This window comes from Leptonychotes weddellii, chromosome 16 (genome assembly GCF_054177405.1).
Source record: "Leptonychotes weddellii isolate Sample4059 chromosome 16, ASM5417740v2, whole genome shotgun sequence".
NCBI lineage: Eukaryota > Metazoa > Chordata > Mammalia > Carnivora > Phocidae > Leptonychotes > Leptonychotes weddellii.
Window position 1 is genome coordinate 41,479,386 of NC_138384.1, and position 27,770 is coordinate 41,507,155.

Sequence of the window (27,770 nt, forward strand, 5' to 3'; positions counted from 1 at the left end):
CACAGTCCCACCAGAGGGAGACGGCCATTCGAGACACAACAGATGAGGGAAAAATAGACCAGTCGCAAAAACTCAAGGGCACCTTGTCAGCTATGTTACCACGTGCGAAGAACTGCCCGTTCCTTGACCTAAGACATCCTCCCTCTGGCCTACTAAGCGGGTTCTATTCGGATTCCCATCTTAGAGATGGACAAACCGAGGCCCAGGGAGGCCCGTCACTTGCAAGGTCACACAGTTAGAAGTAGAGCTGGGCTTCCAACCCAGGTCTTTGGGCACCCCTGTGAGCTGCCCAGACACTGGTGTCCTGTCTCTGTGACCACGTGGGTCTTTTTTGTTATGATGACCCACGTCTGCCCGAGTCTATCCCCGGAGATGCCCACCCAGCTGGGTCCTCCCGTTTCTGGTTTCAAAGTTTCTGCGCGAATGGAGTTCCTGATCCGGCTTGTCGAGTGGGTCCGTGGGCCAGAAGCGTGCCCCTGCATGCCTCCTGCTGTCCCAGCCTCTGTGTGTGTGTGTGTGTGTGGATGACATCTGAGTGTGTGTGTCCTCGCCAGAGGAGCCGGGAGTGTGGGGGGGTGCCTGGCTGGGGCTGGGCTGGGGGGTGGAGGCAGGGGAAGGGGCTGTCGCAAGGACTGAGAGAGGAGTGGAGTTCTGGAGGAATGTTTACCAGACACTGAGAGAGCCCAGAGGGACAGCGCCCAGAGCCAGGATAGAGAGCCGCACAGCCTCCCTGCCTCGCTGGCCCAAGATTCGGGGTGCAGCCCTCGGGGCCCCTTCCCCCTCCTCAGCCTCCCTCCGGGGCCCCTTTAAGACAGGGCTGGTCCTCTCCTCCCCGAGTTAACCCCTCCAAGCCCAGGTGGCCCCCTGGGCTCCGGCCCGGTGGGCGGAGGCAGAGGGGGAGCCAGGGGCGGGGAAAGGGTTGCCCGAAGTCTGGGAGGGAGAGTAGGAGGCTGGGGAGCAAGGAAGGCGGCCGCTGAGCAGAGCTGGCGAGGGGGCCCCCGCCGTGGCAGGCGGGCAGTGCCAAATCCGGGGAGCCCGGAGCTGGGGGGGAGGGCCGGGGACAGCCCGGCCCTGCCCCCTCCCCCGCAGGGTGCCCAGCAACTTCTGAGGGAAGTTTGGCATCGTTTGCGTGGTGCCCCGAGGATGGGCAGGGTCCTGCTGGCCTGGTGCTTGGCGCTGTGCTGCTGGGGCTGCGCGGCCCCCAAGGGTGAGTGATGGAGGTCTGTCGGGGAGGACCACCCGGGGCTGGGCTGGGGCAGGAGGGAGCAGAGTGGGGGTGTATGGCAGGTGTTGGGGGGAGTCTGGGCTGGCTCGAGGAGCGTCTTTGGGACAGCAGAGAGGGAGACAGGGAGGCACCGAGTCAAACGGAGAGGGGCTCAGAGAGGAACTGGACAAGAAACAGAAACTGGGAGGGTCAGAGACGGAAAGAGGTGGACACAGAGGGAGATAGACAGACAGAAAAGCTGGGGGCCAGAGTGGGGCTGGACTTGACTCGGGGAGCCTTAGGGAGAGGGGCTGAGCTGGGGGCTGCCCCGGAAGGAATCTTCCAGAAAGGAGTACGAAGTCAGGCAGTGTGATGAGGAGGGCTCCGGAGCTCTAGGGGAAAACCCTCGTCACTGTCACCCCCCCCCCCCCGTCCTTACCCCACCACTGTCTGCTCCATCTCTGGGGTGGGGGTCTCTGGTGCTGGTTCTAGCTCCACCATTTCTGTAGGGCTTCATTTCTCTGTCCCGGTCTCCGACTTTCTCTCTCCCTACTTTCTAGGTGTCTCTATAATGTCTCTCTATCTCTGTCTCTGTCTCTCTGTCTGTTTGCCTCGGTGTCTCTCCTCCAACATTTTTCCCCTCTCAGGGGTATCTCTGTCCTCATCTCTCATCCTCTGTGTCTCTCCCTCTCTCTCTCCTCTCCCTCCCCACCTCTTTTTCTTCCGCACCATCCACCAGCCCGATCTGTCAAGTCTCTAGAGACCCTAAGGGTGGGGGGGCAGGGGCTGGCCCTACCAGGCAGTCTGGGGCGTGGGAGGCTGCCAGATCGCCGGCCTACTTCCCAACCGACCAAGGGTCGGGGCCCCTAGGAAGGATGGAGGCTGGACCCCAGTCCCCTGGGAAGGCTCCCATCCTCCCCCAAAGCCTCCACCCTCCACCCCCCCCACCCCCCCCACCCCCCCGCTGAGGTCACTTTACAACTATGTGGGCCTAAGGGCCTGGCAGGCTGGGAGGAAAGCAGGGATTCCTAAGCTAACTATTCCCCATCTCCCCCAGGCGCACAGGCTGAGGCAGACCCCTTTGTGGGGAGTCCAAGGAATATCACCGGTGCCCGGGGACTCATGGGGGCCCTTCGGTGCGAGCTCCAGGTTCAGGGGGAGCCCCCCGAGGTGACCTGGCTTCGGGACGGACAGACACTAGAACTGGCGGACAGTACCCAGACCCAGGTGCCCCTCGGTGAAGACGGGCAGGATGACTGGAAAGTGGTCAGCCAACTCAGGTGCCCAGCCTCCCCCTGACCAGCCGCATCCCTCCTGATCCCTGTCCCCCCACCCCCGGCCTCCATCCCATGGTGGGTGAAAAATTATGGGCGGGAGCCCCACCTGGGCTGGAACCCCAGTGAAGCCCCTCGTTAGCTGTGTGGCTTGGAGCATGTGATGTAACCCTGGGTTTCACTTTCCTCTTCTGTAAAACGAGTTAATAATAGTACCCACTTCTTAGCTCTGAGGAGTTTCTAGGCCAGACCCCCCCCCCTTTCAGTTCTGATGACCCCCGCCCAGTGTCCAGCACAGACCCTGAACCTTTCTGTCTCTCCTCTTGCCCTGTTAGAATCTCCTCCCTGCAGCTCTCGGACGCGGGGAGGTACCAGTGTGCCGTGGTCCTGGGAGGAAAGACCTTCATATCCCAGCCTGGCTACGTTGGGCTGGAGGGTGAGCCCTGGGCACAGAGGTCGTGGGCAGGCAGGAAACCTGAGTGGTCAGAGGGTGCTGGAGAATTCAGGGGACATGCAGCCTGGGAGTGTCAGAGACCCTTAGCGGGTCGGGAAGCTGGGGAGTCTCAGAATTACTGGGGGCAGGCCTGGGTGAGATGATATGTCCTGGGGGAGAAAACATCTTGGGGGTTGTGACATGTCCTAGGGTCAACACGGTTGGGGTAGGACATTCTGGGGATCGGAGGTACAACTTAACTCTCTCCCCAACCCCTGGGGGCCTCGCTTTCCTCACTGGGATTCAGAAGTCCCATGGGTCAGATGCTGGTGGGGGAGTCAGGTATTGGGATCGTGTGTTCTTGGGGGTAGAGGCCTGAGGGGTTGGACATCTGAAGCAAGTTCGGGTGTCCTGAGAGATCAGATCTAGGGGTCAAAGAATCTGCAGCCGCAACATCCTAGCAGTGAGTCAGACACCTGGGGGGCTCAGAGGGACCTCAGCAACTACCACGTCCCCAGGCCTGCCTTACTTCCTGGAGGAGCCTGAGGACAGGACTGTGGCCGCCAACACCCCCTTCAACCTGAGCTGCCGGGCCCAGGGACCCCCAGAGCCTGTGGACCTACTCTGGCTCCGGGACGCTGTCCCCCTGCCTCTAGCCACGAGCCATGGCCCCCAGCAAACGCTTCGAGTTCCAGGTAAGTCCGGGGATGTGCTCAGCCTAGAGGGCCAGGCAGGATGGGAATGGGGAGCAAGGGAGGCTTTTGTGCCCCTGTGTGAGTGTCTGCCTGTCCCTCTGTCCTTCATTGTCTCTTTCTGTCCCTCTCTCTCTCTCTCTTTGTCTGAGTTTCTCTGTCTCTGCATCTCTGTCCATATCTATCCCCTCGTTTCTCTCTCTATGCTTTCTCTGTCTCTTTCTGTCCCTCTGTCCTCTGACTCTCTGTTTCTCTGTCTCTTTCTGCTTCTCTGTGTGTGTCTATCTCCCTGTCCCTCTGTCTCTCTTCATTTCCCCCAGCCTATCTGAATAGAATTCTTTGTCCCGGGTTTCCTCTAGCTGTCCCATGGCCCAAATGTGTGTGTGGGCCTGATGCCCCTTTGTCAGCCCTTGACCCCAAGCCGGGCACCGGAAGCAACCAGGCCCTCCTCTCCTCCACCTCCTTCAACCTGCCCACTTCTGTATTGGAAAAGCTTCCCTGGGGGAACAGAGCTGAAAGCAGAGAAAGAGGAGAAAGTGGAAGACAGAGAAGGACAGTTACAGGGAGAGAGAGAGAGAGAACGAGAGACACAGGAAGGGACAGACCACAGAGGTAACCTAAGATGGAGAGAGACAGGACAGGGAGGTCTGAGTGACAGCAGAAAGTCTCTTAGCTTCAGGGGGACCATCCCCTTCTGCACCACAGAGATGGGGCAGGACCTAGCCTGGGATCACAGAACGGTCAGCGGCAGCACTAGGGCCCCTGGACACAGAGGTTTCTCCCTCAATGAGGAAGGAGGGATGGAGGAACACAGCCGGGGGAGGATCAGTCAGAGGGAGGCAGCTGGACCCTGGAGGGCATCAGCTTCCAGCAACCCCAACCCGCGACCTCCATCTGCTGGGATTGGGGGAGGGGAACTCCTGCCTGAGGGTCTCCCGGGCTAAAGGGAGGTGTCCACATTCTCAACATTCCGGGGGCCCTGAGTGTGCAAGGAAGAGGTTGGTGAGCATGCCAGCCCCTAGAGGGGTGACTCAGGCCCGTGGCTCTGGGGTCTGAGTCAGCCTGGTGGGACCCTGGAGATGGGAAGGGAGAGGGGGATGGGCCACCCAGCCCAGCCCAGGAAGAACTTGGGGGCGGGGTGGGGGTGGGGGCAACAGGCGTGAGAGGGCCTGTGTGTGTTTCAGTGTGTATGTGAGGTCTGGCTGTGTATGTATCCATGTCCCTCTGGATCTGGGTCTCAGTGTGTCTGTCAGCATCATCCTCCTTATTGGGTTGTGCGTGCTTTAGGGAAGGCCAGCTTATATGGTGTTTAGTGTGTGTGTGTGTGTGTAAGAATACCAGTGTCAGCCTGGTGTCTGTCCTCCTTTGTGTTTGTGTGTTCCCAGCTGTGACTCACTGCGTGAAGGTGGGGTGTGTGTGTGGGGGGGCGGGGGAGATGGCAGAGTGAGGGGAGGCAGTGTTTTGTGGCGATTTTCCATACAGCTCCTTGTGGATAAGTGACAGTGTCCCCTCACAGGTGTTCATCTATGGGTGTGAGTGTGTCTTGGTGTGGGCACCTGTTTGCTGGTGGAGGCAGGATGTATCAGCGGACGACTTGGTGTTGCTCGGTGTGTTTCCACCGACTGCGACTGTCCGTGTGTATTTGTGTCCTTGCATGTCTCTGTGGTTTCCGTGTCTAGGTCCCAAGGTGAGGGTGTTGGTCTGTGACTCTCACATGGACGCCATATCTGCGTGTGTGTGTGTGTGTGTGTGTGTGTGTGAGAGAGAGAGAGAGAGAGATTCACAGCAGGCAGTAACGACTCGCTCCTGCTTCTGTCCTGTCTCCCCTCGTATCAACCCCAGCCCTGATTGTCTGTCGGTAGATAGACTTACCAACCACTGTGTGTTTGTGTGTGTGTGTGCCACCCCTATGCTCATGGCAGCTTTGTGTCCCCATCAGTGTTTACACAAGAGTGTGTTTTTGTATAGTCTGCATCTCCGTAACTGTCCGAAGCAACCTGAGTGTCCAGCTGTGTTTGTTTGCAAGCAAGTCAGCATTAACCTTATTCATGTCCCGGTGCGTGTCTGTTGGGCCACTTCAACCTCAAGGTCTGTGTGTTGCTCGGTGTGTGTATTTCAGCCCGCGGGGTTGGGTGTTGGTCGGTTTCAGCGGGGGCAGGATGTTGCGTTGCTGGGTGTTCGCAGTCCACGAACCCATGGTTGATTGTGTGTTTATGCTTGTGGACATGTATGCGTTTCTTTGTGTATGTATGTGTATCAGTGTCGCCCCTGTGTGTAGATACCCGCAAGTCACTGGGTGGATATTGGTGTTACTGCGTGTCTGCGACAACATCAGCCCCTAATGTAGCTTAGCCAGTGCCCCGTTTTCTGCTTTTGGGCCAGTAACGGCCCCTGTGTGTTAAGTGTGATTCATTGTGTGTGCGCGAGGGTGGGGGTTGGTGCTGTGTCAAGGAATTCTGTCCGTTTGTGTGTGTCCGTCCCTCCATCTGACTCAGGGCGTGCCCCCTCTCCTTCCATCCCTCTGATTGCCTCGGAAAAAGCGCGGGGGTGGGGGGAGGAGGAGCGGGAGCGGAGAGAGAGAGGGACAGTGCATCTGGAAAGCACATCTGGAGTGGGCCCGCTCCAGTCGCGGAGGGAGAGCTCGCTGGAGGGGAGGCGGGTGTCCCAGGCCCCTCCATCCCTGCTCTCCTCGTCCTCAAGGTGCGCGCTGAGGCCAAGGACGGGGGATCCTGGGCCGCGCGCGCCCCCCGGCCGCCGCCGGAAGTGCCGGAGTGGGAGGGGGGCGCCCCGGTGACTCACGCGGGGGCAGGAATGCTGCGGTCGGAACAGGACCCGACTCCAGAACTCCCTCCCGCCCCGGGGCTCCTCGGGCGGGCAGCGCCAGCCCCCGCGCGGTGACCCTGGCGGGCCCCCACGTGCCAGGTGGCTGGACGGGACCCAGGCTCCCCGCCCCCTCCGGCAGCCGGCCCGGGGCCGTCCTGCCCCTCCCCCGCCGGCGGGGGCTGCGGCGGGGCACCTGACCTTGGCTGCGAGCTGCCGCCTGGGCAGCGGCGCTGGGGAGCTTCCCTGCCCACCCCCTTCCGGCCTCGGCCGACTTTCCTTCATTCCCCTCCCTCTGCCGACTGAGGAAAGGAAACTTTGTGTCTGCGGGTAGACGGTGCTGGTGGTGGGAACACGCACGCCGACTGAGCAGGAGGCACACACACAAGCCTGCAACATCCCTGGACACACACAGAACTGCGGTCACACGTGCAGACTCAAGACTTGGTCCTCTTACGTCCTGTCACCCACACACTGTGTGTGTGTCTGTATTTCCCTGTGTGTGCATCTCCGGGTGTTGTGCGGGGTGTGTGTGTCTGTGTTTGTCTCTCTACTTGTGTCTTTGTGCGTGTGTGTGTCTGCCTGTGTACCCACCACCACAACACTGGGGAGGGGAGGCAATCTACCCCCAGACACCCAGAAATACTCAAGACACATATTGGGGAGCTTGGGTGGCTCAGTGAAGCGTCTGCCTTCGGCTCAGGTCACGATCTCAGGGTCCTGGGGTCTATCCCTACTTGGGGCTCCCTGCCCTCTCTCTCTCTCAAATAAATAAATCTAAAAAAAAAAAAAAGACATATTAAGTCACTTACCCGTGGAATTACACAGGCTCATATTTCTACATACATACCCAGAAACACTCGTGGATACGCAAAGGCATACACATAAAGTCATTCACTCGTTTAACAAGCATTTATGGAGCACCTACTGTGTGCAAGGCCATCGTGGGCCCTGGGGCATACAGCAGGGGACAGAACAGACAGAAACCCCAGCCTTCCTGGAGCTGACATACAGCGGAGTTGACAACCAGTGAGCAACACATACAGGTAACAGGTAAAGTATGTTGTGACGAGAAGAGCCAAAGAGGAAAAGTAAAGCTGGGGAGAGGTTAGACATGGACGTGAGGTCCTGGCTCTGAACAGGGAGGCCGGGGACAGAGTGACAGAGAAGGTGGGGTCTGAGTCCCAAATGTGAAGGAGGACGGGAGGGAGCCATGTGCACATCTGTGGCAAGACAGAGAGGACAGAAATGCAAAGTTCCCAAGATGGGAATGTATCTGATGCCTGAGTTCCAGAAACACCCAGGGGCCAATGGCTGGGCGGGGGGCGGGGGAAGGGGGACAGAGGTTGGTAGGAGCTGAGCTTAGAGCTTATAAAGGAGCAAACACCTTAGCTTGACACACACCCAGGAGGGCCTGTTTCTTAAGTGTGTGTCTACTAGGGATACATGCTTCTACGTGTGTCTGTGTGGGTCAGTGTGATCGTGTCCGTGTTTGTGCAAGTATGTGATTGTGTGTGTGTGTGGATGTGGATGTCTGTGTGTGTGCCCGTGTGTGTCTGCATGTGTGTGTGTCTGTGGTGGGGCATTAGGATTGAGGCCACCAACCTGTTCTTGTGGCTGGGGATGGAGGCCTGTGTTCCCAACTCATCCCGTCCCCTTCAAGCAGGTGCCCGTGTGGGCCGCACTGATTGTCAGGCAGGGCATGGTGGGAGGTGGCCCAGCATGGCCTGGGAAACCCTCCTTCCCCTCTCTGACACTGGGCCTCTCCTTCTATGACTCCCAGGCTTGAACAAGACGTCTTCTTTCTCCTGTGAAGCCCATAACGCCAAGGGGGTCACCACATCCCGCACGGCCACCATCACAGGTGACAGGAAAGGGAGCTGGGGAGGTGGGTGTCAGAGGGTGTGGGGTCTGGGCCAAAGGTCAGAGCTGGGGTAGAGGGCAGGGGGGCTGGGGGGGGAGGAGCTTTGGGCAAAGGCCCCCCCCAGGGTCAGTCCCTCCCCTCATCTCTCCACAGTGCTCCCCCAGCGGCCTCGCGACCTCCACCTGGTTTCCCGCCAGCCCACAGAGCTGGAGGCGGCTTGGACCCCAGGCCTGAGCGGCATCTACCCCCTCACGCACTGCACCCTGCAGGTGAGACCTCAGACTTTGCTCAGCCCTCCTTCCGCCACACGTAAGCCGCCAGCCCCATCCTGGGAAACCAGCCCTTCCCAGCCATTCCTGCGTTGAGAGGCAGTAGGAGCCTCGAGTGACGCCAGATGTCCTGGCTTCAAATCCTGACTCCGCCAGCAGTGGCTGCAGGAGCTTGGGCCCGTGACTTAACCTCACTGGATCTCAGTCCTCTCATCTGTAAAATGGGCAGATAAACTTGTTGTAAGAATTCAATGAGTGAATGCCAGGAGCAACCTTAAAATAGTATCTGGAACACAGGAAATGCATAATAAACTATCAGCTGTTTTAACTTTTATTCTTTTTTTAGGATTAGTAATATTGACTCTGGCCAGAGTGGGAATCCTGAGACAGCAGGGCTCAGAGCCATCTCTGTCACCACCGGGTACCCACAGCCCTGTGCTTCTCCCATCCCAGCCCTGATCACTCTGGGTTGTCACTGTCTGGGGGTGAGTCTGTCTCCCCACCGGACTGGGAGCTCTGGGAGGGCTGGTCCTGGCCTGTCTCAGTCGCCACTGGGTCCTCACGATTACCCAGCGCAGAGTCAGACCTAGAGTAGGACACGTTTGCTGGAGGAGACCTGAAATGCTCTAGACCCAGCCTTGGGCACCAAAGTCGTATCTATTCTACGCTAAGAAAAACAAACGCAGATCTCTAAATACGAGACCCAGTCCTGGCCTGAAGTTCTTTGAGATTTGGAAGTTGGAGTGAGGGTGGGACAGTGCCTGCCACGACAGATGACAATAATTAGTAATGACCAGCTTTTATGGAGCGTCAACTCTGTGCTGGGCCTTATGTGGTGGCTTTATGCACACCCCTTTGTGTGTTCATGGAGCAGGGTCTGTGGAGACACCCGCTTCCCAGATGAAGAAACTAAGGCTCAGAGTAGTTAAACAACCTGGCCAAGATCGCAGCCGGGAAGTGGCCGAGGTGGGATTCGAATCCTCATCTCCCCAAACCCAACCAGCCCCCCTCACCTCCTTAGAGACCATTCAGAGCCAGCGCTTGATTAAGTAAGAGCTGTCATTCTGGTAATTACGTGCCCTGGATATTATCTCATCCACTTGCCATTTTAACCCTAGAAAATAATCTGCGAACCTTCCCGTTTCCAAGGTAGGGAACTGAGGCCCAGAGAGGGGAAATGACGTGCCCTCCCCATGGGCTTAAAAGGATAAAACTGATTCAATCCCCAAGGCTGGGCCCACTTGGGAGACCTCAAATGCCAGGTCAGGCATCAGATGTTCCCCCCCCCACCACGCACATGCGTCCAGTGCCCCAAAAAAGCAGAAGTGTGACCTCTTACTTCTCCAGGGCTCACTTCCTGCTGTGCTTGGCCTGGGGCAGGAGGGTTCAAATGGGAGGGTCACAGGGAAAAGAGAAGTGAGAGTGAGCACCAGGAGGCTGACTGTCTGGACCTAGGTCCCTGTGTCCCCTTTGTCCCAGCAGAGGTTCCCCTTCTCATCTGTCACTGCAGGTCAGAGAACAGGCATGGGACAGCTCCCCCAGCTCCCCCATCCTGTTACCCACCATCTGCCCATGCCCTCCCAGGCCTCGTGGTGGGATCCTCTCCCCACAGGGGTCTGTGTGACTTTGGGCAAGCTGCTGAACCTCTCTGGGCCTCTGTTTCCTCATCTGTAAAATGGGAATGAAAAAAGAAGGTGACCTCAGAGGGTGGCAGTAAAAAGGCTGTGGGTTCATCCAGGATTGCACTTGCCACGGTGCATGATACAGAGCCGGCACTCGAGAAATGTTAACTGTTGATAGGCTGTGCACACCCACTTACGTGCGGCATGTCATTAAGCCTCACACCCTGCCAGGTAGGGGCTCTTGGATGCCCGTTTTCCAGAGATAGGAATGGAGACTTAGAGAAGTAAAGACACCCACTCTAGGTCACACAACAAATGCTACCCAAGCCAGGACTTGGATATCCAAGATCCTTTGGGTGCACACCCGTAAGCAGTAAACTCCCTCCGAACACGCGGTGTGGTTGGGTCTCTGGGCTGCTCCGCAGGGGCTGGGGGCGGGGCGGGGACCGGCAGCGTCTTTGCGGTGTGGGGCTGTGATGTGTGGCTGTAGAGGGTTTGTGGTTCTGTGTGGCAGGGCTGTAGAGATGTCTTCCCCCGCTGTGGCCCCTGCCATGCTGATCGTGCTGTTCCCAGGGACCAGGCGAGCGTCCCAGGTTGGGGCGCTGTGTAGGACGTGCAGTTTGACCCTTGCAGCCCGGCAACCTCTCATGCACACACACACAATAATAACAATAAACACTCAGTGTGCACCAGCTCTTCTAAACGCTTACAGGCATCAATTCAGTCAACCTGCAAGTTAGGGAGCCATTGTTATTATCCCATTTAACAGATGAGGAAACTAAGGCAGAGTGCTAGGGTCTGGTAGAGGCTGGAACTGAACCCCAGATCCAGCATCTGTGCGTAGCACTAAGCTCCACTGCCTCTCTGAACAGAGGAGAAATATTGTTACTATCGCCGATGTTCTTTTTTTTTTTTTTTAAGATTTTTATTTATTTCTTTGAGAGAGAGAGAGTGAGCACAAGCAAGGGGGAGGGGTGGAGGGAGAGGGAGAAGCAGGCTCCCTGCTGAGTGTGGAGCCTCACGTGGGGCTTGATCCCAGGACCCTGAGATCATGACCTGAGCCGAAGGCAGATGCTTAACCGACTGAGCCACCCAGGCGCCCCAAGGCAAAAGTTTTTTTTTTTTTTTTTTTTTTTCAAATAGTAGCAAATCTTTAATTGAAACCAATCATGGAACTGCATTCTCCTCCCAAAGAGCTGTGCTTTTTTTTTTTTTTTTTTCCAATTTTTTTTTTTTTATTCTTATGTTAATCCCCCAAGGCAAAAGTTTTGAAGACAGCTTGGGGTTTAGTTTCCAGCTTCATCAGTGACAAGCTGGTGACCTTGGGCAAGTGATTCCATCTCTCTGAGACTCACTGTCCTCATCTGTAAGTGGGGATGCACACGGTACCCACACACAGGGCTGAGGTCAGGGTCAAATGAGTTTTCAGATGTGTAAAGGGCTTTTCTTTTTTATTCAGATATACATGATGTGCATAATCTTTGGTGTACTCCTAGATTGTTAAACACGAATATTCACCCATGTCACCACCCTCCAGATCACCACCCACCAGCTCCCCACAAGGATCCCTCAGCTCCCAGAGGTGCCCACTCTTCTGACTTCTCTTGTAAGATTTTGCTTTGCCTGTGGTTGAATGTCGTTGTCATTTTATCGGTGCTGACCACCTGCCATGTGCTGTGCAGCTTGTCCGACATCCAGCCTTTAGGTAGTCCTGGAAGGCATTCACTCCTCCAAGTGCGTGTGTTCCAGATGAGGAAACAGGCTCAGAGAGGGAAAGTCTTGCCAGAGGTGGCTTTTGCAAGTGATGACGGAGCCACATCGTGCAACTGGGGGGTCTTCTCGCTTTGCCAATGTAGGTGCCCATGTTACACCGGCATGGAGCTCATACACACACACGCACCCTTGCGAAGTTGTTTCATCACCCTGGGACCACCACCACCGACTTGTGTGACCCCCTCTTGAGATTTCATGGCTGTCCCGTTCTCACGCCCCATCCCTCTCCCCAGGCTGTGCTGTCAGATGATGGGGTGGGCGTCTGGCTGGGAGAGCCAGACCCCCCAGAGGAGCCTCTCACCTTGCAAGCGTCCGTTCCCCCTCACCGACTTCGGCTGGGTAGCCTCCATCCTCACACTCCTTACCACATCCGGCTGGCCTGTATCAGTAGTCAGGGCCCCTCACCCTGGACCCACTGGCTTCCTGTGGAGACACCAGAGGGAGGTAAGAAGGGGCTGGGGTGAGGCAGACATTGCTGCTCGCCTCAGTGCCACCCCGAGCATCTCCTATCACCCGTTGACCCCATGTGGCCTCAGGCCTTCCCGCCCAGCCCCAGACTCCTCAGTGTGGCCCACTGGCATCTCTCCCAGTCCTCTTCCCTATGCTTCCGCTCATGGGAGGCCTGCACGAGGTGCCCACGCTCATGCCCTTTGCACCCTGTCCCCGCTTCCTGGGAACAGGGGAGGGGGTCAGGAAGAGGTGGGGGTGCCAGCTTCCCCTCTCCCCTGTCCTCCAGTGCCCCTGGGCCCCCCCGAGAATGTTAGCGCTATGCGGAATGGGAGCCAAGCCCTCGTGCGTTGGCAGGAGCCAAGGGCGCCCCTGCAGGGCACCCTGTTGGGGTACCGGCTGGCCTATCGAGGCCAGGACACCCCCGAGGTGGGTGCTGCTGGCGGGGCTGGGGCGGAATGGCTGGGAGGAGGGAGATGGGGAGGGGATGGCAAGGCAGACAGGACAGTGGTGCGGGTTGGGGTAGTACGAGATCATACTGCACCTAGGAGAGCACATTCTGGAGGCTTAAGGAGTCCGGGGAGGTTCTACGATTCTATAGCAGATCATCGTAGAACATCTTGAAGAACTGGTGACTTTTCCTAATGGGCGCAAAGGTGGTCTTGGAGCTAGCAGCACCCTGGGTTGGAGAGATGGGGTGGGCAAGGGGGTGGGGGGTTAGGAGGGGGTAGAGGAGTGTGGGTCGAAAGATGAGGGTTCAGTCCCTCCCTTGCTAGCACTTGACGATGGGCGATAAATGAGGCAAAGCCCCGGTCCCGGTGGAGCTGATGGTGGAGCGGGCGTGGGGATGGAGAATGGAGGTAGGGGTGGTGGCAAGGGATGAAGCTTAGGAGGAGGTAGGGGGCAGGGGCTGCGGGGGAAGTGGGGGCTTTGAGAAAGATGGGGACTTGAGGCTGAGGGTGAAGTCTTAAGAGTTAGGGGCGGGTGGGGGGGGCTCTACCCTGATGCTACATCCGGACGTCCTAGGTGCTCATGGACATAGGGCTAAAAAGAGAGGTGACCCTGGAGCTGCGGGGAGACGGGACTGTCCCCAACCTGACGGTGTGTGTGGCAGCCTACACTGCCGCTGGGGATGGACCCTGGAGCCTCCCTGTGCCCCTAGAGCCCTGGCGCCCAGGTAACTCCACGGCCTTGTTCAGCCCTCTTCAACCAATTCACAAGGACACTGTCTCGCGCAGATACCCCTGACTTGCTCCCTGTACCTTTCAGTGTTACTTACCCCAATCTAGGCTCTTTTCCCACCCGGAAGCTTAATGGGAGCCTTACCCATGTCACACCAGTCTTACCCTCTCTGAGTATGTCCTGCCTCTGTCCTTTCTCCTCACAGGACAAGGACAACCAGTCCACCAGCTGGGTAAGGCTTTGCACCCTGTCTCCTCCCTCCTTTCCCTCAACGCCCACTGAGGACCCCATCACCACAAACATACCCATTGCCATTGCTTTCATGTTTCTCAAACTCATCACTCTAATCTTCTACTTCTTGGGTTTGTGTGGTCCTTGTTGGAGTTACCTGGAATGGCCCTGCACATTGTAGGTACTCAATGAATGGTGGATGGATGGATGGATGGATGGATGTGGGATGGATGGATGGATGGATGGATGGATGGTTGGATGGATGGATGTGGGATGGATGGATGGGCAGACAGATGAATTATCCCCTTCAAATCCATGCCTCTCAAATATTTCTCCAGCAATTCTCAAACATTCCTTCTACACCCATTGTACCCTCCTAGTACTATTACAGCTCACCTCTTGTAACTCTACCTTAGGTATTCTTTACGTGCCTTCCTGCATTTCTTTGCATACCCTTTCCACACTAATCCCAGCCTCCTTTCCCTTTCATCCTATTACAGTCCTTTGTTCCTCACCCATGCCTCCAAAACCCAGTGCACACCCACAATTCTCATTCACAAACTCTGCATACTTTTCACACCCTCACCATATATCCCCCATTGCAAATACTGGGAAGCTTTGGGTTGACACTATCCCACACTCTTCAGTTCTCCTTGTACACCCACTGATACTCCTCACCCCTCGCCAATCATAACCCATTCCCACTCTGTACCCACCCACACCAAACTCCTGGTACACTCAGCATGTACCCATTCCCACCTTTTTACACACCGTTTCAGCCCATCGCATGCCCACACTCCTCTCACACCAGTTACATCTTTATTAAATCACTACTCACTACTTGTATCCAAAACTCCTTGACTACTCCTCACTCACATACCCCAAACTCCTTGAACACTCATCTGACATTCTGTGCACCCTTCTTTGCATATCTATTTCTCTCCCATCCTTCGCTTTATGGAAACCCCTCCATCATTAGCACACACTCCTCAAGACCATTCCTTGGCCATTTGTCCACAAGTCTCATACTCCTTGAGCACGCCCCACACACCCATCCTACACTCCACGAATTCTCTCCCCCGCCCACCTGTTTTCCACACCTCAGTCCATCTCCTTGGATAAGTGAATGCACCCTACCACATGCCTCATTAGATATTTCCACATCTGTCTCCCTCTAACATCACATCTTTGGGGCCTGGGGAGCAGGATCCAGGGCTTCCCCCATGACCTGTGTGCCATACTCCCTGACAGTGAGTGAGCCCCCAGCCCCTGCCTTCTCATGGCCCTGGTGGTATGTACTGCTGGGAGCAGTTGTGGCCGCCGGCTGTGTCCTCATCTTGGCCCTGTTCCTCGTCCACCGGCGGAAGAAGGAGACCCGCTATGGGTAAGTTGGAACTATGTAAATAGGGAGGCTTGTGTGGACTGGGATGGAGAGGCTGGAGTCAGGGAGACCATGAGGAGGCTGGTGTGGGACAAGAGATTTCCAAGAATCAGAATGAGATCAAGGGTCTGGGTGATGGATGGAAGGCAGAGGGTAGAAATCCAAGACATGCTCAGCAAATGATGGAGGGGAGGGCGGGCAGGGCTTGGGGTTAGGGTGGTGTTCACTTTCACTGCTATCAGAAGGAGGGGGTTGCCCCTGGTTCTGCCCTGCCCTCACCTCTGCCCATTCCCCCCAGAGAGGTCTTTGAACCAACAGTGGAGAGGGGTGAGCTGGTGGTCAGGTACCGTGTTCGCAAGTCCTACAGTCGCCGGACCACTGAAGCCACCCGTAAGTGAACCTCACTCCTCCCCGCCCTGGTGGGGGGATGACGAGTGTAGAGATTGGGGCCTGTTGGGCTTCTGTTGATGCATGAACCAAAAGTTTCCAAAAACCTTGGAATGCTAGGACGTTAGAACCACAGACCCTAAGAACAACAGAACTGTGAAACCACACAGACCCTTAGAATAATAGGGTCTTAGACAAAAAAATCATAGACCAAATCTCAGAGCCACATGATCCTAGAACAATGTAATGATGATGATGATAAATATAACGATGATGGCAATGAAGAGGACAGGATGGTAGGATGAGTGTGAAGCCAGTGAGGATAGCCAACCCTAGCACTTCCTATGTGACAGGTGCTACACATGTCATTTAATTGAATCCTCACGACAACCCAATGAGGTAGGTACGTCACCCCACCCCCCACTTCATAGATGAGGAAGCTATGGCAAAAGAGTGGTTAAGTAACTTCCTCAAGACCACACAGCTTGCAAGTTGGACAGCTGGGCTTCAAAACCAGGTCATTTTGCTCTGAAGTCCATCCTTGAACTGCCTCTTGGAATTATAGAATGTTAGAGAGAGAGAATCAATCTTGGATGAAACAATCACAGGCTCAATACTATAGATCCTTGGGATCTTGAAAACCACAGGCTCTTAGAACTCTAGACTCTCTCTAAGGCTGTGGAGTTATGGAGGGTCCCAGCTCTGAAGGGACCTCAGAGGCCACCTCGTCAAATGTCTTCATCTTTCCAGCTGGGAAAGCTTAAATCCAGAAGGAAAGGGACAGAGTGATGTCTCTCCCCAGCACACCGTGAGAAGGCTGCCGGGACCCCCGGGAAATATCAGAAGGGGCTGGGAAAGACATTTATTTAAGAGGAGCAAGAATAGGAAACAAGGAGGGCATGGTGCTCTAGTAGAGTAACGTGCAGCCGAGGTTCTCAGAGTGTGAGTCGGGTCCCAGGGGGCCCCTGAGACCTCTGCAGGGGGTCCATGAGGTCAAAACTATTTTCATAATAATTACAAGATGTTATTTGCCCTTTTACACTCCCGTTCTCTCACACGTGTTCCGTGGAGTTTTCCAGAAGCTCTCTAATACGTGATGATGTCATCACTCTGTTGGTTGACGAACGCGTGCTCGTTTTTTCTTGTGTTTGAAAGATCTATCCATTTTAACTTGGAATACACTAAGTGTTGATCTATATAAGCCCCCTGAATGAAAGCTCTTTGCCGTCCTCAGTAATTTTAAGAATGTGAAGGGGTCCTGAAGCTTGAGAACTGTTGCTATAGGGCAATGAAAATAAATTACAACTACGCACGATGGGGCACCTGGGTGGCTCAGTCGTTAAGCGTCTGCCTTCGGCTCAGGTCATGATCCCAGGGTCCTGGGATCGAGCCCCGCATCGGGTTCCCTGCTCCGCGGGAAGCCTGCTTCTCCCTCTCCCATTCCCCCTGCTTGTGTTCCCTCTCTCGCTGTGTCTCTCTCTGTCAAATAAACAAATAAAATCTTTAAAAAAAAAAAAAAACAACTACGCACAAGAGCTACATTATGGCTGTCTCATAGACACCGTGTTGAGTGAAAGAAGCCAGACACAAAAGAGAACATAGTATATGATTCCACGTTGATAATAATATCTCCAAACAGAGAAGGCCAATCTATGGTAAGAGAAATCAGGAAGGTGGCCACACTTGAGAGGGCAGGTCATGGTCTGTTCTTGACCTGGGTGCTAGTTACACTGTTGTCTTTGCTTTGTAAAAATCCACTGAGTTGGGGCGCCTGGGTGGCTCCGTTGGTTGAGCGTCCAACTCTTGGTTTCGGCTCAGGTCATGATCTCATGGGTCCTGAGATCGAGCCCCGTGTGGGGATCCCCGCTCATCGGGGAGTCTGCTTGAGGATTCTCTCCTTCTGCCCCTCCCCACCCCACTCGCGTGCACACTCTCTGTAGAATAAATAAATCTTTTTAAAAAGTTGGGGGTGGGGAGCACCTGGGTGGCTCAGTCTGTTAAGCAGCCAACTCTTGATTTCAGCTCAAGTCATGATCTCAGAGTTGTGAGATTGAGCCCCGTGTCGGGCTCCACGCTCAGCAGGGAGTCTGCTTGGAATTCTCTCTCTCCCTCTCTCTCTGCCCCTCCTCCCGATCTCGCATGTGGGAGTGTGTGCTCTCTCTCTCTCTCAGAAAGAAATCCCTGAGCTGCTCCCTTATGATTTGTGCAAATTATAATTCAATAAAAAGTTGCTAAAAATATTTTTAGCAACTGGTATGGCAGAACACTTGACTAATCGGGGTGCCCAGTGGTGCAAGATTATGTTCCAGGCTCCAACCCTTCAGCTGCTGGTTTGGGAGAAGATTCAGGGGGTCTACAGGAGGAGCTAGGGTGGGATGTGTGCTCAGGGCAGTAGCTGGTTTTGAATGAATACAGAAGTATTTCAGTACAATAATGGGCACATCCCTCTTGACATCCAAATGTCTCCTGAGTGTCAGCCCTGCTCCATGGCTCTGTCCACCCTCCCCCTCCCCCCCATGCAGTGAACAGCCTGGGCATCAGTGAAGAGCTGAAGGAGAAGCTTCGGGATGTGATGGTAGACCGGCATAAGGTGGCCCTGGGGAAGACGCTGGGAGAAGGTGAGTCTGCCCCATCTCCCCCAGCACATTCCCCTGAACCATGAAGTCCTTCACTTCCCCACCCATACCCAGTCACAGGAAATCAAGAAATGCAGTCCCCACAAGCCCCCCTGAGGTCAATGTCTCCCTCCGGTCCCCCGCAGGAGAATTTGGAGCCGTGATGGAGGGCCAGCTCAACCAGGATGACTCCATCCTCAAGGTGGCTGTGAAGACAATGAAGAGTGAGTCTGAGCTTGCATGTCCGCTCAGATGGGACCTCCACCCCCTAACCCTAGGCCTTTTCCCTATGCCCCTAACTAGGCAGGAGAGCAGAAAAGCGGGTAGCAAATTAGCCCTGCCACAGATTCTCGGGGTTTCCAGACAGGAAGTGGAGTCCATGCTAGGTACTTCGACAGAAGGAATTTAATATGGGGAGGTTTACTACAGAGGTGCAGGAATGACTGGGAGCAGTGAGGATGGAGATTAGCGGGAGCAGTGAGGATGGAGATTAGCAGCAGCAGTACGTTACTTCCACCCCAAGGTGTGAAGGGCAGAAGGAGGAAGTGGTGTTACCAGAGCCCACAGCCAGGGACTCCTGGTGGGATTTGGGATTGCAGATTTAGAGGCTGCCTTGTGGGAGCTCGAAACACACAGCCACCATTGAGGCAATGCTGGAAGTAGTAAGGGACAGGGTGAAATACCCTGACTTCTCCTTCTCCGCCCGCCCACCTGCCGGTCTCCCATTGGTGGTTCCCATTGGCAAACTCCAACAGGAAAACAGTATGAAAGGGGCCCTGGGAAATGTAGTTTTTGGGGACCAGCCCCCTGTGATACCTAACAGAACAGGGGAAGGTCTGGAACGAGGCACACCTGGCTTCATCATTTATCAGCTGTGTGATCTCAGGTAAATGACTCTCCCTCCCTGAGCTGCATTTCTTCATCTGGAAAAAAAAGAATCATAATATTCTTACCTCCTAGGGTGAGCTGAAGCACTTAATGCTAGGGGTGGTATGTAGTATGTGCAATTAATGTGGACTGCGACTATATTATTTACGTGGTCAGAGAGGGTGGGAGCCAGTCTAGGGTCACACAGCACAGGAAGTCCAGGGCCAAGTCCTTTCCATACAGGGAAGAGGCATTGAGGGTCAGGCTGCAGCTGGTGGTGAGGGAAGAAGGATCCTTTCTCTCAATCACTGGGGCGAAAAGCTTGGGTTGTGGAGTCATCAGTGTCTCCCCATTCATTCATTATTGAGCACTTCTTATGTCCCCAGTTACGCTCTCCACCTAGGTTTGAGTCCCAGCTGTGTGACCTTGGGTGACTTGCTTTGCCTCTATGAGCCACTGTCCCGAGTTATAAAAGGAGTAATCGTATGGATCCCCAGGGAAGCAGCCTAGCATGGTGTGTGTACCTGGACCTCAGAGCTGGCCCACCTGGCTTTCACTTCTGCCTCTCCCACTTGCAAGTTGTGTGTGCTCTTAGGCAGATTCTTTAACCATTTCATGCCTTGGTTTCCCCATCGTTAAAACAGGGAGAATAATAGTTGCCCGTCAGAGGGTTAAATGAGTTAATATATGTATATATAAAGTGCTGAGTGCAGCACCAGGTACTTAGTAATCATTTTGATGAAGATGATGATGATGATGAAGGAGAGGAGGGGAGGAAGAGTCCTCCCTCCCCCCCCTCCTCCTTATCCACCTTCCTCTCTCCCCCAAGTTGCGATCTGTACAAGGTCGGAGCTGGAGGATTTCCTGAGTGAAGCCGTCTGCATGAAGGAATTTGACCACCCCAACGTCATGAGGCTCATTGGTGAGGGAGGGGCAGGTTTAAGGAGTCCCCAGGCTCCATGGAGGCCACTCCAGAAGGAAGACCCCTCCCTCTGGCACTGGGAAGATCAAACTTCCAGGCTCCCTGCTCCCCGCCCTCCCTCAGAGTCAGCAAGCTCTCCCCACTCCTTCTTTCCCTCAGCTTGGAATGTGACCTCTGACCTTTTCCAGAAATAGCTGAGGTCCCCAGGAGGGCTCTGGAAACTTCCCTGGGAACAGTGCTGGAAATGGCTTCTCTGAAGCTTGGTCCTTGCCACCGCCCCCACCCCCAACAATTTGGAAGCGAGATTTGAGGGGGAGGGAGAGACAGAGCTGAGGGAGGGGATGGCTTCCCCTCCTGCCCAGCTGGAGTGACAGGGCTGCCTGGGGGTGGGGGGGCAGGTGTCTGTTTCCAGGGTTCCGAACGAGAGGGCTTCCCAGCACCTGTGGTCATCTTACCTTTCATGAAACATGGAGACCTGCACAGTTTCCTTCTCTATTCCCGGCTCGGGGACCAGCCAGTGGTGAGGGACATTTACTTGTCTGGTTCACAGGTACTAATTGAGCACCCGTCAGGTACCCAGCACTGCTCAGACACTGGGAAGACCATGGTGACAAGAGCTTGCTCTCATGGAGTCGTCTGCCAGTGAGGGCACCAGGAAATAAATAAGTTAACAAATAAATGAGCAAGAGAACTTTAAGTGCTAGGAAGGAAAGAGAGTCAGATGAACCACAGAGAAGCCAGGCAGTTAGTTTGGGTGGACAGAGAAGGTCTTACTGAGGAGGTGACCTTGAAGGAAGAGCCAACTGGCAGGAAGTGGGGAGATCGGCAGGGGGGGGGTGCGGGGAAGCAGTCCTGGCAGAGGGCACAGCACACAGGCAAAGGCTTAGAGGCCGAAACAAGCATAGTTTGTCTGAAAACCAGAAAGGAGACCCCTGGCTGGAGCGTAGGTAGCACGTCCAGGGCAAGGACAGTAAGAGATCAACTTGGATGGGAAGGCAGGAGGGGATTATATAGGGCCTTGTCGGAAAGAGGTTGGAATTAATTCTTGGAGCCATGGGAAGCCACTGCAGAGCAGAGATAGGAACACACAGGAAAGGAATGAGAGAGGAGGAATGGATCTCAGGGACTCTGCTGACCTCTACCGCCCCCAGTTCCTGCCCACTCAGATGCTGGTGAAGTTCATGGCAGACATTGCCAGTGGCATGGAGTATCTGAGTACCAAGAGATTCATACACCGAGACCTGGCCGCCAGGAACTGCATGTGAGTGCTGAGCCTTCCACAGACCCCCCCGCCCCCCGCTGTCCCCTCCTCAGGGGAGCTGCATCCCTCCTTTCAGGATGGAAGAGGGGTCTAGACACACATACCCCTCAGGCAGGCCAGAACCCAGGACTGGGATAGAGAGGTCAGCAAGGGGATTGGAGAAGCCTTCCTGGAGGAGGGGGGCCTGGAACTGAGATCCTGGAGGGGTATTTGGATGTGGAGAGAGGAGAGGCAAGAGGGTGGGCTCAGTGGGTGGCATGAGGTGAACAAGGGGGCCGAGATGACCAATGACAGTGGGGACATTGAAGCCTCATCTCTGTCCCCCTCCATGCTGAGTGTCTTGCCTGGGGCTGCCCGTAGGGAGGGGCCACATCGAATAAGGGGACCAGACACCCTCCCCACACCGCCCAGCTGACAGACATGCCAGAAAATAGGCCAGACTTAGGTGAGGATGGTGCATGTACATATAAACACAGGCTTCGACTATCAGTTTCATTACAATATGAACTCAGAAACTGGAGCTGGAGAATCGGAATCTTCTTCAAGATGTGTAAACGTTCGCAACTCTTGGGAATATGAATGTTTCTTTGTTTTCCCCCAATTCTTCATGTGGAAAGTTGAAAGCCTTGTACGGTGGATGCCCATACACCATCCTGGTGGAGATTATGCCATATTTGTCCTCTCTTCTCTGTCCTTCTCTCTTTCCTCAACCACTTCAAAGCGAGTTGCCAAGGTGGCAATGTCAGACCCCTAAATCTTCAGTACGTATCTCCTAAGAATGAGGACTTACATGTAAATGATTACAGTTCTATTGTCACACCTAAGAAGATTAACCATAATTCTGCAACATAACTTCATATCCATCCAATCCATATTCAAATTCAATTGTCCTCTGAAATGTCTTTTAGGGCTGTTTCTTTTTTGCCCCACATCAGGATCTATTCAAGGTCCCCCCCCACTACATTTGGTTGCTATGCCCCTTTGGGGCTTTTTAATCTGGAATAGCGTCCCCCATCACCACTTTTTTTTTAAGATTTATTCATTGAGAGAAAGTGTGTGCATATGTGCCGGGGGGAGGGGCAGAAGGGGAGGGAGAGGGATAAGCAGACTCTGCACTGAGTGTGGAGCCCTACAAGGGGCTCAAAGCAGGGCTCGATCTCAGGACCCTGAGATCATGACCTGAGCTGAAACCAAGAGTTGGACACTTAACCGACTGAGCCACCCAGGTGCCGTGCCCCTTTTAATATTTTTACAGCATATTCTTTTGGAAGAGACCATGCCCGTTGTCTTGTAGGATATGACATATATGTCTGTTTCCTTGTGGTGGCATTTGCCTCGTTCCTCTGTTCCCTGTATTTCCTGTTAAGTGGAAAATGTATGTAAAGGCTTCAATAGATTCAGTCAAAATGGAACTTCCTTTCCTTCTGCAACTTGGGCTGATCCTAGGCAAGCCCCCTATGAAATAATGACACTGAAAATCAGAGTAGACAACCCATTGTAATGCACCTGTTGCTTTTTTGTTAAGTTAAAATATTGAGGGGTGCCTGGCTGGCTCAGTCAGTAGAGTGTGCGACTCTTGGTTGCCAGGTTGTGATTTTGAGCCCCATGTTGAGTGTAGAGATAACTTAAAAAAAATTTTAGGGGGTGCCTGGCTGGCTCAGTGAGTAGAGCATGCAACTCTTGATCTCGGGTCGTTGAGTTCAAGCTGCACATTGGGCATGGAGCCTACTTAAAAAATAAATAAATAAAATCTTTTTTTTTTTTAAAGAAAGTTCTTGGGGCACCTGGGTGGCTTAGTCAGTTAAGCATCCAACTCTTGATTTCAGCTCAGGTCATGATCTCAGGGTTGTGAGATGGAGCCCCACGTTAGGCTCTGTGCTGAGTGTGGAGCATGCTTAAGATTCTCTCTGTCCCACTGCCCCAACTCTCCCTTAAAAAATAAACAAAAGAAAAGAAAAAAAAAGTTCTTTGAAAAAAAATTTGAAATACTTCCTTACCTAGTTGGCAACTGGCCACTACCCCAAGCCTCCCACCCTCTTCACAGCCACCAGCCTGGATGCCTAAGCATCACTCTTCTCTGCCTCCCTGCCATGATCCTCCAGACCTTCCCTGGACCCAGCAGTTGAAGGGTAACTCCTGCCATATGAGGGGCCTCTGGGGTCTCTTCTGATTGGTCACTGCCAAAGCCCATCACCCTGGCTAGAACTCATCAATTCTTAAAAAAATAGAATCCCAGAAACTCAGATGCAAAAATTAGAGAATCTTCTATTAAAGCACAAAAGTAAGCAAAAGCAATCCATGCTGTTAGAAGTGAAGATTGTGGGGGTGCCTTAGTGGCTCAGTCGGTTAAGTGTCCGATTCTTGGTTTCGGCTCAGGTCATGATCTCATGGGTGGTGGGATCAAGCCCCACATCCCACATCCTGGCTCCATGCTCAGCAGGAAGTCTGCTTGAAGATTCTCTCCCTCTGCCCCTCCCCCCCCAAATAAATAAATAAATAAACAAATAAAAGGAGAAAGGAAGATTATGGCTTCCCTTGGAGGGCTAGGAAGGAGGACTGGTAATGTAATGTGTTTCTTTCTCATACTTAAAAAAAAAAATCAATGTATATTTTACATACACTAAGACACACCTTATGTGTGCAGCTTAATGAATGTTTACTTGTCTATAGACTCATGTAAACAACCAGTACTGGATCAAAATAAAGAACATTTCTAGGCCCTGGCAGGCTCCCTAACGGACTTCTCAGTCACTGCCCCAAGAGAAAACCCTTATTCTGGACTTGAGTCACCTGTTCTTAAATGTCATGTAAATAGAATCATGCAGTTTGTACTCCTTTGTGTCTGGTTTCTTTTGCTCAGTGTGATGTTTTTGAGTTTAGCCCATGTCTCTGTACATATTGGTTAGTTCCTTCTTTTTCTGTGCTCTGTGGTATTCCTTATCCAGATGATGTCCCACGATGTTCTGTTTCTTAATCTGGGTGCTGGTTACATGGGTGTGTTTGTGAAACTTCATATGGAGGGAACAAGACACGACACATTTCCCTTCAGTCTGGGGTTGACAGATCCTCACCCCCAAGGAGGACAGCCAGAGCGGGAGATGGAGATGTGTCTGAGAGGGAGGGCAGGCTTCCTGGTGGAGGGGGCAGTGCGATCATCCCGTTCCTCTCCCCATTCTGGGCAGGCTGAATGAGAACATGTCCGTGTGTGTGGCGGACTTCGGGCTCTCCAAGAAGATCTACAATGGGGACTACTACCGTCAGGGACGCATCGCCAAGATGCCAGTCAAGTGGATCGCCATCGAGAGCCTGGCTGACCGTGTCTACACCAGCAAGAGCGATGTGGTAGGTGCCTCCCTGACAGGAGAGGGGGTCAGTGACCTGTTTGTCTCACACTGCAGCTGGGAAGCACAGGGGCCTAACTGCAGGGGTTAGGCATGTTTGGGCGTGTGGTGGGCATCTGTGAACGGTGGTGTGGACACACTGGGGAGATGTACAGGTCCACGTGTGCATGGTGGCAGGTTCATACGAGGGACGTGTAGACAGTTTAGGTTGGGAGAGGCGGTGGTATGTATATGTGTGGACAGCCAGGGTGTGGAGGGTGACACACGAGACCCTGTCTGTCTGTGAAGTGTGTAAATGTGTGCGTGGATGAGCACGTCTGTACGTGCACAGAAGTGACCTCTGTGAGCATGTCCCTGCACCGGCGTTGCTGTGAAGAGCTATGAGACACCTGCTAAGGTAGCTGCGGACATGTGCGCACATAAATGTGGGTGTACCCATGAACCCATGTGTTTGGGGGTGTCTTTGTGCAGGAGAGAGACCCTCTAATTCTCTCCCCTCTGCCCCCCACAGTGGTCCTTCGGGGTGACGATGTGGGAGATTGCCACGCGGGGCCAAACCCCATATCCCGGAGTGGAGAACAGCGAGATTTATGACTACCTGTGTCAGGGAAACCGGCTGAAGCAGCCTGTGGGCTGTCTGGATGGACTGTGAGGATCCTCAGGACCCCACCCTGCCCCCTGCCCCATCCCAGATTTCACTCCAAAACCCTGAGCACCCCACATGGCCTCAACCCTCTAAAACCTGCACAGAACCCCTCAGACTGTTGAAGCCACGCTGAGACCCCCACCCCCCAAATTCTAATTCACCCCAGACTTCTGAGCTCCTGCACTTCCCCAATGCTCTTCAACACCGAGGACCCTCTGCCAGCCCTCCAGTTTGCCATCTTAAGCTTCTCCAAACTCACGGGTCTCCTCTGAGATATCCTCAGGATCCTTTAGGACAGAGCTTATCAAACTTTGCTGTCTCACAGCACACAGAGGAGAGCAGAATGTTCATCCAGCGCTTTGAGGGCAAAGTCTGCTCTAGCAAACCCTCACTAGAACACCACCCGATACCCAGAGAGCCTCCCCAAGACCCTTTCCAGCTCCCGAGTGTCCCAGGATTCCCCTTCGGAAACTCTTGAGAATTCCCAAATCCCAATGGAAGCCCCCAAACTGCTCATGGTTCCTTCCAGTTCCATGAAATGCCCCCAAACTCCCAGAATGCTCCCCTTCTGAGCTCCTGCTCAGTCTCCCACCCCTCACTTTGCTGCCGTAGGTATGCCCTGATGTCCCGGTGCTGGGAGCTAAACCCCCGTGACCGGCCAAGTTTCTCAGAGCTTCGGGAAGATCTGGAGAACACGCTGAAGGCCCTGCCCCCTGCCCAGGAGCCTGACGAAATCCTCTATGTCAACATGGATGAGGGGGGGTGTCATCCTGAACCACTTGGAGCTGCTGGAGGAGCTGACCCCCCAACCCAGCCTGACCCTAAGGATTCCTGCAGTTGCCTCACCGCGGCTGAGGTCCATCCTGCTGGACGCTATGTCCTCTGCCCTTCTACAGCCCCTGGCCCCACCCTGCCCGCCGACAGGAGCTCCCCAGCTCCCCCAGGGCAGGAGGATGGAGCCTGAGACAACACTCCACCTGGGACTCCCTCTCAGGACCCAAGCTAGGCACTGCCACTGGGGGAGCCTCCCCCCCAACTATTTCCCCACTCCAGGCCTCACCCCCAACTACAGCCTTCTCTTCCTACCTATTCCGCTTCCATCCCAGACAGATCCTCTCTCTTCTCCATGCCTCAGTGTCCCCAGGTGTAAAAGGAAGGGGTTGGGCTGCAATCCCTAGGGGTCCTCCCAGTTCTAGCATTCCAAGATTCTGGATTCTAAGGTTGAAAGGGTCTAGATGCAAAGGTTTGAGGTTTCAAAGATGCTATTAGTCTTCAGCTCTAAGGACCTAAAATCCCAAAGTCTCTAATTCTAAAGTGCTGAGGTTCCAGACATGGAAGTTGCAAGGCCTATATTCTAAGGCTCTGAGAGTCTGTGACTCGAGATTTTTCTGGTTCTAGAATTCTTGATACAGCCCGCAAGATTTTAGGTTCTGAAGCTCTAAGATTCTAGTTCTAGGATCTAAGGCTCTATGATTCTAGGTTTTGTTATTCTAGGGTTCTGAGTCCTTAGCATATAAGATTCTAGATTCTACAATTCTAGACACGGAGGTTTTAAGGCCTAATGTTCTAAAATTTGAAGTTGTAAGCCTCTTAGACTGTAAATCCTTGGGCTATAAGACTCTACATCATAAGACTTCAAGATTTTATCTTCTCAAGTTCTAAGTAATGGTTAATTATAGGTTCTAAGGCTTTATGATCCTTCAAACTCTTATTATGAGATTCTGGATCCTAAAGAGCTAAGATTCTAGAATCTGCAATTGAAAAGTTCTAAGAGTCTAAAGATGGAGGTTCGAAGGTCTAATGTTCTATGATGGGATGTTCTAAGACTTAGTCTAAGAACCTAGATTCTGTGTCTAAGATTCTAGACCATATGCTTCAAGATTCTAGATTATTAAACTCTAAGATTCTACTGTTGTTCTGTTCTGTGTTCCAAGACACTCTAGACTATTGGTCCAAGATTCTGGATCCTTAGCATCTAAGGTATAAGACTACAGTTAGTTGTAACTAGCTAGATACCAAAGTTCTAATCATTTCTAATGTTGGACACATTTAGGTTCTACGCTGTGTTCCACCTTTCTAGGGTTTTAGTTAAGCGTCCAAGAATCCACAGTTCTAAGTCTTAAGATCCTAGGCACTGTAGTTCTACGATTCAAACGTTGTCAGATTCTAAAGGTCTACAGGTCTAGAATTCCAGGGTATGATTCCAAGGTTCTAATCTTATAGTATTCTGTGTGACTCTCCCCTTCTGAGCCACCTCTGCTTCCTCCTCCCCTCATGTGGGGGCATGCCTCCTCTCAAGCCTGTGTAGTAATGCATTAGGGATGCCTCCTTTCCCCAGGAGACAATTTCCCTCCTTTTGGTTCATGCTGCCCCCCTGAGCCAATCCCTCAAGCCCCCTTGTACAGAGGTGTGGACTCTGGCACCTCTAGAGGGGCTCAGATCACATAAAACTTTATAACCACACTTCTGTCTCCTCTTGTTTCCACTCAGCTGTCATGTGGCCCCTCTCCCTGGCAGCTCCGTTTCCGCATCAGTAAAA

General features: G+C 53.7%; 1 protein-coding gene across 7 annotated transcripts; it reads left to right on the forward strand.

Moving 5' to 3' along the window:
- Window positions 1-681: 681 nt before the first annotated feature.
- Window positions 682-27,694, forward strand: AXL (AXL receptor tyrosine kinase). Of its 7 annotated transcripts, none has more exons than XM_081806940.1 (20): window positions 682-1,207; window positions 2,262-2,484; window positions 2,814-2,914; window positions 3,430-3,606; window positions 8,207-8,287; window positions 8,441-8,556; window positions 12,185-12,395; window positions 12,688-12,827; window positions 13,425-13,575; window positions 13,786-13,812; window positions 15,063-15,195; window positions 15,491-15,582; window positions 18,102-18,197; window positions 18,341-18,418; window positions 19,891-19,983; window positions 20,382-20,533; window positions 21,135-21,244; window positions 24,427-24,586; window positions 25,097-25,233; window positions 25,844-27,694. In XM_081806940.1, exons 1-20 carry the CDS (start codon window positions 1,144-1,146, stop codon window positions 26,193-26,195), a joined length of 2,694 nt encoding a protein of 897 aa, XP_081663066.1. In that variant the 5' UTR covers window positions 682-1,143; the 3' UTR covers window positions 26,196-27,694. The 7 variants fall into 7 exon arrangements, with proteins under 7 accessions (XP_081663066.1, XP_081663067.1, XP_081663070.1 ...); XM_006747583.3 differs by having other exon boundaries at window positions 683-1,207; window positions 20,382-20,503; XM_081806941.1 differs by lacking the exon at window positions 13,786-13,812.
- Window positions 27,695-27,770: the final 76 nt, after the last annotated feature.